We start from the raw sequence: 12,521 nt of genomic DNA on the forward strand, positions 1-12,521 counted from the left end.
GCTTCTGTGCACTGGTTTCAACACATGCCAGCTGGGAGACGCTCTGCGTGGCACTAATGTGCAGCTATAGGTAGGTGCGGACACAAAGGTTGCACCCACGGGCTCGTGCTCGGAATGAAAATCGACTGAAAGGGATCAGAGGGGAAGTCAAATTCTTCCAAGCGGCACAAAGCTCAATGTTTAGAGTCACTGACATGCCAGCATCGGCATGTGTGTACATCTAATATACACAAAGGGTGGGTGGGGTTGATCAAACATAGATGGGAAGCTGGGTATTGCGACTGCATTTGATTTTTCACGACTTCATCTCCCCTTTAAACACAATTCTTTTCTTATTCTCACTGATTCATATTCTGTGATGTTTGAACAAACGTGTGGCTGTTCCCTTTGTGCCAGAAAATCAAGTGGACTTTGAATACAATTGAGTCATGGTGACCCGCCCTGCTGTGCTGCACAATGCCTGCGTGGGTGTCCTCTCCACCCGCACATGGTTCTCCTGATGAGCGGCCGGCTCATGACCGGGCTTGTCAGGAAGTCAGAGGAGAGACGCTATGCTCGAGGGGGGGGGGAAGCTCTGACACCTGGAGGACCCCGAGTGTGCGATGAGAGACACATCACAGGAGGCAGGACAGTGTGGTTGTGCATGACTCTGGTGAATAGACATTTTTGAATCATGCTTGTAAAGCTGGATACTGGGACACTTTTCAATCAATATATAATATATCATAAAATGTTTTCTCAAATGGAAACTGATGAGTCCACGTACAAAAATGTATTTCCTTTATATAAATTACACGTCTCTGATGATGATGGTGATTTACTTTTGCAGGATAAAATGTGAGGAGAGGATGTGTTGTTGTTTCCAGTGTTCAGGGGCGGATCCAGGATTGGGGGCCATGGGTACTGGCTCCTTTTGTTTCAAAGCTTTTTTGACATAATGCAATGTGGTTGAACAAGGAACAAGTTTCAAATTAGATCCGCTTAGAACTGTAGAACAAACAAATGAATAACTTAAATGTGCACCTGACTGAATTGAGGAATTGTGCATGGATGTTGGACACCCTCTGTGTGAATTGTGGCCCCTCTATGTCCCCTAAAAATCCTAGATCCGCCTCTGCCAGTGTTTTTCCTCTGCATCAGCTCAAAGTATCTATGCAGTGTTTCTCATAAAATAAAACATTTACAGTGACTTCACTCCTTAATCCAAAAGCATGCAACTGTCTAAGCATAAGTAATTCATGAAAAGAGAAGAGAAATGAAGGAAACAATATGTAAGCGTGTGTGTGTGTGTTTCTCCACTGAGATGATGAGTATGTGTGCACAGTATCCTTCCACCTCACTGGCACAAACCACTAGAGGGAGACAAAGCTTTTCTCCAGACACACTGTCACTCAAGACTCCCTCATGCTTCTGCACTTGTGCTTCCAGTAACAGTGTGGAGTGAACGAACAGCTCGGATTAGAGAAATGCAAAAGTAGAAACCTGCAAAAACAGATATAATAAAACACTTTCTGATCCATTCCAAGTTTCCCCAGGCTGCAAGTGGCACCTCACACCCAAACATCCCCTTATCCACACATCCTTTTTTGTATTTCCTTTATCATTCATGCTGATGAAGTCCAGCCCACGCGGACTAGTCTCCTGTGCCCACAGAATGACAGAAGCCACGTCCATTTGGAGCGAATTCCTGCGGAGATGTGAGCCAATGGGCTGCTGGGGGGGCGTCACTCTCCTTTACTCCAACAAAGCAGCAGAGAGAAGTTTGAGTTGCCAGTGTTCGGCTGCTGTGGGGGGAGCATGGTGCACCTCGGCGTGCACGGACGCGTTTCCTTTGCAACTTTAAAACCCGCGGTGCGCAATTTGGCACTGCGCGTCTATGCGTAAAGTTCCTCTGCGTGTGTATCCTCTGCACAAATGGCTCGGATTACCCCCCCACATCTGCAGGCGCCTGGCACGGCTCTGCTCCTGCTCGCCGTGGTCCTGACAGGTGATGCGATCGCGCAGGTTTTTGACAGCTACGGATTATCCTACGCCCTCAGGTCCGAGCTGACGGAGGACACCATCCTGGTCGCCAACAATGGGATCCGCGTTCCTTTCGGGAGGTCGGTGTTCGTGGACCCCATCAACGACCTGGTGGTCCAGGTCCAGCCCGGGGACAGATGCAGCATCACGGTGCTGGACAATGACCCGCTGTCCCAGAGGCCCGGGCACCTGTCCCCGAAAAAGTTCCCCTGCGAATTTGGCCCCAACGACGTGAAGTATTCCCACTTCGGCTCCAGGAGTCCCCCCAGGGACAGGGTGACCCTACAGCTCAGGTATGACACCCAGACTGACACCATCATCATCCCTTTCATGATGGAGGTGGAGGTGGTCTTCACACAGCTGGAGGTCCTCACCAAAAACATGCCACTCACCGTGGAGAGGCTGCTGGGAACCAGTAACCCCATTGACAGGCGAATCTTAGAGTTCACGTTTGACAGAAGTGCACAACAATGCAAGATCGCCTCTCTCTCCAGTGGCAGTGTGATGCCCAGGTATGGGAAACTTGTGGATGAGGACAGACTGGGAGCCATGGTGGACTGTGATGAATTTATTAAAATGAACATCCGCTATCAGCACACTTTTGCTTTGAAGTCGCCAAACAGAGATTATATTCCAATGCTGGTGGAGCTGCACGATAAGGAGGGCAATTTGCTCAAGCAGGAATTCTTCCAAATTTTAGTCCGGATTAGAGAGGGAGAGGAGAACACGGCCCCTAAACCCAGCTTTGTGGCCATGATGATGATGGAAGTGGACCAGTTTGTAATGACGGCTATAACCACAGACATGCTGGCAGCTGAGGACGTTGAGTCTAGAGATGATGAATTAATTTTCAACATCACCTCCCCCCTGTCCTTTGAGGAGGGCTACATAGTGAGCACGGATGATAGGAATTTACCAATCACCTCTTTTTACCAGGGGGACCTCAAAGACTTGAAAATCGCCTACAAACCCCCCGCTGTGGATTCACACACTGAGCGGATTTTCCAGATTGAGTTTGAGGTCGTGGACACGGAGGGGGCCGTGTCGGACCCCTTCGCTTTCATGATCGTTGTTAAGCCCATGAACACGCTGGCCCCCGTGGTGACCAGGAACGCCGGCCAGTTACTGTATGAAGGTCAGTCCAGGCCTCTGTCCAGCTCGCACAACCTGGAAGTCAGCGACGAGGACAACTTAGACAAAGTCCAGATCACTGTCATCGACGGGCTGAGGCACGGAGAATTAACTGTTCTGGGCTCCAGGAGGAAGTTCTTCACCCCGACCGACCTGGACGCCGGAGTGGTGATTTATCAACATGACGGCAGTGACACGTACAGCGATAACATCATCTTCAGAATGACAGACGGCACGAATGAGGTGGAGTTCCTGTTTCCCATCACTGTGGTGCCGACCGATGACGAGCCGCCCATCATCAACGCCAACACCGGTTTGGTTTTGTTCAAAAACCAAATGATGCCGGTGTCCTCGCTCATGCTCAGTGCAGCAGACATCGACTCGGAGGATTCTACGATCAAATTCATCACGGAGCCGCCCTTCTCCAGGATCGGGCAGGTGCTGCTGCGCCAGGCCGAGGCCCCCGAGGACCCGTCCACCTGGAAGTTTAACACCGATGATGAAATGTACGAGAAAGTAGTGAGCGAGTGGCTGCAGCAGGATATCATCGATGGTAAATTGTTTTACAAGCACGTCGGGCCCCACAGCACCAGCACGGTGATGGATCAGTTTGTGTTTCGGGTCCAGGACGACAACGACCCGCCGAACCAATCAGGTGAGAGCTCCTTCATTATCAAAATCCTCCCTGTGGACGACCTCCCACCCGAGCTGTACCCTGGCACCACTCTGCAGATGACCGTGCACGAGTATCAGCTCACTCACTTCCGGAGAAAGTTCCTCCGTTACTCTGACCTGGACTCGGAGGACCGGGACCTGAAGTACGTGGTCATCCAGCCGCCGACGGACACGGACGAGAACCACCCCGTGGTGCTGGGGACTCTGGTATTAACTGAAAGTCCAAACACTGTGGTCACAACTTTCACCCAAGCGCAAATCAACCACCACAAAATAGCTTTCAAACCACCTGACCTTGAGCTGGGAATCACCACTCATGTTTTGCAGTTCAGGTTCGCCGTGGAGGATGTTTCTGGAAATAGCGTAGAGGGAGTTTTCACCATATTTTTACAGCCTGTGGACAACACGCCGCCTCAAATAACCAACGCTGGCTTCACTGTGCTGGAACGCGGAACACACATCATCACCAGCGCTGAGCTGGACACCTCGGACACAGACACCGACAGCAGTCAGATCATATTCACCGTCACACAGCCACCGCTGCACGGCCAAATCCAGTTCACATTCACCGACATGACAAAAGGAAACACTTTCAACCTCCAGGATATTGGAAACGGCAGAATCACGTACATCCATAACGGGGATGAATCCACAGTTGATCTGATCCAGATAGATGTAAGTGATGGCGTCCACGTTGTCCCAATTAGCATCAAAATTACCGTGAAGCCGATTGATGATGAGATTCCGATTATAAGTCTCCCGGCCGGCACAATCGGCTCCTACATAGACGTGCTGGAAAACGGAGCCACGGAAATCACCAGTAATGTCATTCAGGGAAGAGACGAGGACACGGATGACCTTCGTTTGACCTTCATCGTCGAGGACCCGCCGTTCTTCGGTGAAATCCTGGTGAGAGGCGTCCCGTCTCGCACCTTCACCCAGGCGGATATTATCAACGGCCACGTGGTCTATGCTCACACCAGCGGGGAGATAGGCTTCACCACGAAGGAGGACTTCTTCAACCTCACTCTGACGGACATGTCTGACGAGTGGACCGTCGGAGGAAACAAGATCACAGGTGTCCGAGTGCACGTGACTATTCTTCCCCTGGACAGCCAGGCTCCGGAGCTCTTCGTGGGGCCACAGTTCACCGTGGTCGAGGGCGAGAAGAACGTCATTCAAATTCTCCACATCAGCGCTAACGATGTCGACACCCCCAACGACGACCTCCTGTGTACGATCATCGTACAGCCGACTTCAGGCTACGTGGAAAACATCTCCCCGGCCCCCGGCTCAGAGAAATCCAGGTCTGGGACGGCCATTAGTGCTTTCACCATCAAGGACATCAGCCGCAATCACATTTATTATGTTCAAAGCATTCACAAAGGAGTGGAGCCGGTGGAGGACAGGTTTACATTCAGATGCTCCGATGGCATCAATTTCTCTGAGAGGCACTTTTTCCCGATCTCTATAATCCCCTCTAATGATGAAAAGCCTGAGATTTACATGAGAGAGTTTGTAGTCATGGAGGGAATGAACATAGTCATTGACACTCCCATTCTGAACGGCGCCGATGCAGATCTCCCCACGGATCAGCTCACGTTTATTATCAGCAAACCCCCGAAGCACGGATTTATTCTCAATCAGCTCATCACGGGCACCGTGCCCGTCTTTAACTTCACCTTGGATCAGATCCGGGAGGCCTCCAGCATCGTGTACGAGCACGACGACTCAGAAACCACGGAGGACAGCTTCGATATCGTTCTCATGGACGGAAAGTTCAGCGTGGAGAAAACCGTCATAGTTATGATCATCCCCGTGGACGACGAAACCCCGAGGATGGCGATCAATGACGGGCTTGAAATTGAAATCGGTGACGTGAAAGTCATCGACAGCAACGTTCTAAAAGCCACTGATCTGGACTCTGAGGATAGCACGCTAACTTATATCATTCGCTACGGGCCCGGTCAGGGGTATCTGCAGTGGACGACTCCCTCGGGGATGTTGCAAAATATCACAGTCGGAATGAACTTTACACAGAACGAAGTGGATCTGGGTTTCATCGTGTACATCCACAACGGGCAGGAGGGGATTCGAGACCTCATCAAGTTCGACGTGACAGACGGCATCAACCCTTTGATCGACAGATATTTCTATGTGACGGTGGGCGGCATCGACATGGTTTTCCCAGACGTGGTCAGTAAAGGCGTTTCCCTGAAAGAGGGCGGCAGGGTTACCCTGACGACAGACCTCCTCAGCACGAGCGACCTCAACAGCCCAGATGAACACTTGGTTTTCACCATCACCCGAGCTCCAGTGAGAGGTCACCTGGAGTGCACGGACACGCCCGGGATGCCCATCTCCTCCTTCACGCAGCTGCAGCTGGCCGGCAACAAAGTCTACTACCTGCACACCTCTGACGACGAGGTGAAAATGGACAGCTTCGAATTCGAAGTGACCGACGGCTACAACCCCGTGTTCCGCACCTTCCGCGTCTCCATCACCGACGTGGACAACAAGAAGCCGGTGGTGACGGTGCACGGCCTGCTGGTGACCGAGGGCGAGAACAAGCTCATCACGCCTTTCGAGCTAACGGTGGAGGACAGAGACACCATTGACCGCCTGTTGAAGTTCACAGTCACTCAGATCCCAGTTCATGGTCGCCTGCTCTTTAACAACACCCGGCCTGTCGGCTCCTTCACAAAGCAGGACCTGAATGAGAACATGATCAGCTACAAGCACGACGGCACGGAGAGCGCCGAGGACAGCTTCTCCTTCACCGTCACCGATGGCACTCACACGGACTTCTTTGTCTTCCCCGACACTGTGTTCGAGACCCGAAGGCCCCAAGTCATGAAGATTAGCGTCGTCCCGGTGGATAACGGGGTGCCGCAGATTGTGGTGAACAGGGGCGCCCCAACGCTGCGGGTCCTGGAGTCAGGTCATCTGGGGTTTGTGATCACCAGTAAGACCCTGAAAGCCGAGGACAGAGACAGTTTGCAGAACTCCGTGACCTTTAGGATCACGGTCGCCCCAGCACACGGGTACATGATCAACCTCGGGAAAGGAAATGTCACGATCACCACGTTCACGCAAGGTAAGATAACTGCATTTCGAGCTGCTTGTTTTATTCTGTGACATTGTTAATACTTCACATGTTTATTCTCAGAGTTGTTTGAGTCTTAAAACTTATTTTACATGGACTCTGCTGTGAAAATGCTGCAAGCAGACACATAGGTTTTAGTTTTCACTCTATCAACAGAGATGAAATGTGCCAGAGTCCATTTTTCCAGCAGTGTCTAATGTGTGGCACTTTCAAAAAAGAACTTTGTGTGACTCGAACCTTAGGAGAGAAATATTCTTAACTGAAGACAATTACAGAGATGATGAAATATAAATGTTTCAAAGGGAGGGAGACATGGTGTTCTGGCTCAAAGCAACTATCCAGACAGACACCGGGGGTGCACAGTCGATATCCTCTGTTTTTTATTCACTGAGTCACAGTGAGACGCTCTCCCCCCAAGAGGCCTGTTCAATATTTCAAGAGTCTTCACGAGAGTAAACAGATGGTAAATAAAGACACTATCTCTCGGGCATTTGAAAATTGTGGCAATGCAGGTTTATGCATCGTCTCTTTGAAGGGAAAAGTTTTACCATCAAATATTGAAGATGGAACGGGCTGTAAACTTCACAATCTTCCTGATCCGCCGCCGTAAAGAATCTCATTCAGCAACAAACACAAACAGTGTGATGGAGCCGCAAGAGTCAAGCTGTTCTTTATGTTCGGTGTCATTCAGGAGTCAAGTAGATCTACAGCCCTTGTTACCAGGCAGTTTCTCTTCTCCTGTCACCACAACACTCTGCAGTTTGCTCACTTCATCACACGGCCTCTCTCTGGTCCTCATGAGTTATTTCCTACTTGTCAAAACGGATTTTTATGTTGGATTTCATGCAAGTGTGTCTCTTTTTCAGCTGAAATTGACGAGATGAACATCTGCTACGTTCTGAGGGACGGTGACAATCCGACAAACGACAACTTCTACTTCTCCATCGAGGACAATGGTGAGTTATATCTAATCAAACATCTCTGGAGTTCTCCTCCTCCCGCACCATTAGGTTTTTTGCATTGAGTCCTTGTCATGTCGAGCTTTGAGGCCGAAATATTGGATTTTGTTTCAGCGTCTCGAGTTTATTTATAGACACCCGGATTTCTCTGAGAGGAGCAAGCAGAAGGTTGCATGTGCCTAAATTAGCAGGAGAACAAAGCAAAGGGTTTGTGCACAGATGAGAGATTTTCATCAAACCGTAATTTTGAACGGTTTCATATTTCAGCTTGCGTAAATGAGAAAACGGGCCCAAAATGAACGAGAAGTCGAGTGGAATGAACTATTTATAGACAACGTTTGTTTCTCTCGTGCTCCGTTGGTTTTTATTCAACCAAGGGCTCTGCAAAAAAATGTGAATGTCACAGCTTCCATGCTTATTAACCTTTGTATCCGAGCATTCATATCAGTCTCACTTTGCTTTACAACTCAGGTGGCACAGTCTTAAAGCGCCCCCATCCACGACCCCCCCCCCCACTGCTTCTCTCTCACCCAGGGCAATCCGGGGTGGGGAAAGTAATGATTCATTCAGCAAGTAAGTAATTAGTGGAACAATTAGCGAAGCCCTTCCTGTTAGTGTATATAAGTAATCAGCGATTAGCCGAAGCAGCGTGCCCGACGGTGTGTCCTCTCTGCTCCCCTTCACTGGTGATGAGCGAGCACAATGGACCCCTCTAATGGGGGGGGGGTGGGGGCTCTCTTTGTCCCACAAGCATCTCCGTGGGGCCCTGTAAGCATTTTCTCATTTCTCAACTTGGGACTAATCTGCGGCTCCGGTTTGAGTAATGGGGGGACGTCTTTGCCAGCAGGGGGATGGAGGAGCTAATGAGCGATGAGTAAAGTGCAAGGGACTTTACTCCTCATCGGGAAGTGATGGCGAGTCGTCCACCTGAGCTGCCGGCGAGTGGCGAGCACATGCAAAGATCCTCTGTGGTCGAATTAGGTTTAAGTCAGTCCCTTCATTACCGTCTGAATCAGGTTGTTTGTCACAGAAAACAGCGGCTGTGTCTCTCTCTGTCACTTTCCTTCTCTTTCTAGCGACCTTGATGCTTGGTGAAATACTCAGATCCTATAATGGTTGTTTATCTGCCACAACTCGCAATCAGATTTAAAAATAATTCACATTTCTTCAGCTTCTTTTAGGCCAGAGGATCATATCTCAGTGTGTCCTCTACAGACGCTCGGTGCTCTCACAAAAAAATCCACAACTTGCAGCAGTCAGAGGGATTAGTAGTCTATAAAGAACATTATTTGAAATTGGATTTGTGCTTTATTGTGGCACCTTGACAAAAATGATGAGGAGTTCTCTTCGGATGACCCGTCCGTGAGGATTCGACGTGTACGGCACTTCAGCTTCTGAGGCAGTCGGTGAACATTTTTTTAATAACATTTAAGCCGTACTAGTGGCTGCCCACAAATCCCCCGACGGAGCCTCCAGCTCTTTGAACAGTTGTGTTGGGGCGGAGCTGAATGCTGCACACTGGCACACAGCTGCACTCTGTCATGTTCGGCAGTGGAAAAACATTCCCCTCCTCACTTCGAGTTCACTGGGAAATTTACCAAACGGCTCTTGGCAGTTTTTTTTTTCCGGGGGTGAAAAGTTACTTTCCGTGTCGCAGCTGCTCGGTGGGATTTCAAGAGGTTTTGTGCGAGCAGCTGTGATGAGCTGTGAATGTGCTCTGAGGTTTTTAAGTGTACGTGTGCACTTGCTGCTGACTGCTGATCTGACAAGTTCAACTGAATCTGTTTGCATAAGTATGTGTATGTATTTTTTTTTATAAGTATTGCAAATAGACAAGATTGCAGCCATGAATGCAGCTGATGATGATGATTGAGCAGGGGAAGGGTGTTGTTTTTGCCACTGTGTGTGTGTGTGTGTGTGTGTGTGTGTGTGTGTGTGTGCATGTGTGTGTGTTTGTGTGTGTGTGTGTGTGTGTGTACAAAATAACCCAACAACACATGAGCAGATTTTCATCTCATTTAGTGGGAACATTATTTGGGAGGATATCTTATTTTATATTTTCGAATTAATTGGTCAAAGGTTAAAGGTCAACTTCAATAAATTATAATACAAATAAAAAAATTATATTGATCAGAAAAAAACGCCCTTTCAAATGGCATCATATAATAAGTGGTGTTATGAAGAAGTCACAATTAAATCAGAAAATTAGGTCATGCATAATAAGTTTTAACATTATATATCACAATAACGTCATTATGAAATGGCATTATTACAATATAGAAAAGTTCCCTGGTTGAGGTACAGTGCACACAGGGAATGCATTTTGAAATTCAGTCATACAATTTGTAGAATTTCCCAAAATATTGATTCACAGACATGTTGCCAAAGTGAAGTCTTCATATATTTTCACTATTTTTCTCTTCAGAAGCCGAAATAACAAATGTCACCGGATTTTTCTCGATAAATTATTCAGGTCTTTTTTCCGACCGGTGTCAAACAGGATCTTATTCTCCCGTGTCAGTCGACTGCTCCACCCAACCGACTGTTATGGGATTTCTGCAGGCTCCAACCTGCACTCATTACAGCAACACCACTAAGTTACTCTTGGCATGAAGGTGGATTGAATGGAAACTGCGGCGCCGTTCCTCACACTCCATCCTCAAACCTAGAGCAGTTCTGACATCTCACCACAGGTTGTTTCAGTTGTTAAAGCTGAGTTTCCCTGGCTGATGGATGGTCTCGGTACAGGAAACAGTCTTTGGCTCCACACACCAGCTCTGAGCTCTTCTTGGCAGCGATGCATCTGCAGCTCGGGGGTGTCACTTTAACTGTAACTGGTGTATTCAGACGCCCAGATTGGAATCTGTGTCGGACCCGACCTACTTCTGTCCATTGTTTGGCACAGTGGTGAACATATGTGAATACTGGCTGCAATAATGACCTTTTCTAGCTAATTAAAATACGCTGATAAACTCTCTAAATTAATTGTTTTGTTCAGCGGGATTAAATGTGCTCATGTAATTTAGATTTGAGGAGAAGTTGCTGTTTCCTCTAAATCAACATGGCTACTTAAAGGAAAAGACACCAGATGGGCTTATGGCCGCAAATAACACGATGGCAATTAGACCACATCCCAAAATGCTTATCTTTTTTTAATTAGTGAAGGGATTTTTAAATGTTTGACCGATGATGAGTACAGACATTAGAACAAAACTGAAATCACTTCAAAATATCCCAGCTCGTTGCTTGAGATCGTGAATAACATTACAGGTTTTGGACTTTTCAGTCATGTCCTTGTGATTGTCTCCTGTTTCTTTTTTAATTCCAGGACCCTGCCACCCTGGTGCCTTTTCAGCTGCATTTAAGTCTCTTTGCCAGAACAGGAGATGACAGGGCTTATTTTCTCAGCGCCGCTTTGTGTTTCTCGCGATTTGTCGAGCTTGTCAACGCTTTGAATGAATAATCACAGAGGACGGAAATTACACACATTAATTTGTTCTGCGGAAACATCACACCTGGACAGTGAAATCACGCTCAGAGGTGTGTGTGTGTGTGTGTGCGTGTGCGTCTGTGTGTGTTTGCGTGTGTGTGTGTGTGTGTGTGGCCCAAATCCCCTTTAATTACTGAGAAAGTGTCTCGTATAGAACGTGACAGGAATGTGTGTGAGTGTGTGTGTGTGTGTGTTGGTCAGGGGGCTGTCGTTCTAAGTCAGGTAATTGCCGTGTTTTAGCAGACTCCAGCACCCCCCCGCCCCACTCCCCACCGGCCCCCTTATAGGATTCGGGTGCATTCAGGTGAGCTTACCTGAGCACACACATTCCCAGGCGGTTGTTTGTGCAGCGGAGTCCCTGTCTGCCTCCAGCCAGTCAGTCAGCAAGCAGGGACGCTCCCACTGACAGACACACACCACTGTGGCCCTTTTGTTTTTCATTCCAGGCACTCACCGCCAGCTAATATTTTTTTTTTCTCTTTCGCTTCCGCCGAAAACAAGAAGAAGGCACCGAAAGATTATTGATTGCTCAGTGTCACAGAAATGCAGAAACCGTCTAAAAAGGGTCAAAATCCACAGCGAGTTGAGAAAGCTCTGCTCGGGTTTCCCCACTGGACGGGTGAGACTTGTTTGGTATGTAGAGTGCGTCGAGGATGTAAATTAATTCAGATTTGTGTTGCAATGCACAACGCAGATCAAAGTCCTGACTGGAGGTTATGTTTTCAGCCCTCTCCGCTTATGTGTTTATTGGTTAGTGAGGGAAAAAGTGCTGAGCAGATATTGATGAAACTTGGTGGGAGGATGGGACTCGGGTCGGGAAGGAAGTCACAGATTCAGACTGAGCTACGGGGCAGGTCCAGGAACAACACTTTACTTTGTTTCTCACAGAATAACAAATCCATATCGTGATGAAGTGAATTCAAATCTGATTTCACAAGGGGCCATTCTTTGTTTTTGGATTTGTTTATATGTTAGTTTGTTAAAAAATCCACCAACAAATATCCATGAAACTTGGTAGAAGGACGAGACATGAGCCAAGAAAGAACACATCTATTTTTACACGGATTTACTTTTTGTTCACGTTCTTCAACATCTGGTTATTGTCAGAGGCGTTTTTTTTTACATTGTCAATAATTCT

At 48.1% G+C, this 12,521-nt stretch overlaps 1 protein-coding gene across 1 annotated transcript in view; it reads left to right on the forward strand.

The window, feature by feature from the left end:
* Positions 1-1,914: 1,914 nt before the first annotated feature.
* The window catches only part of frem2b (FRAS1 related extracellular matrix 2b), a 60,747-nt gene continuing 50,140 nt past the window's right edge, over positions 1,915-12,521 (forward strand). The window contains exons 1-2 of the mRNA XM_061072588.1: positions 1,915-6,925; positions 7,801-7,890. Coding sequence (XP_060928571.1) covers positions 1,915-6,925; positions 7,801-7,890 — 5,101 coding nt within the window. The remainder of the gene's footprint in view (positions 6,926-7,800; positions 7,891-12,521) is intronic.

This window comes from Limanda limanda, chromosome 6 (assembly GCF_963576545.1).
Source record: "Limanda limanda chromosome 6, fLimLim1.1, whole genome shotgun sequence".
NCBI classification, from domain to species: Eukaryota; Metazoa; Chordata; class Actinopteri; order Pleuronectiformes; family Pleuronectidae; genus Limanda; species Limanda limanda.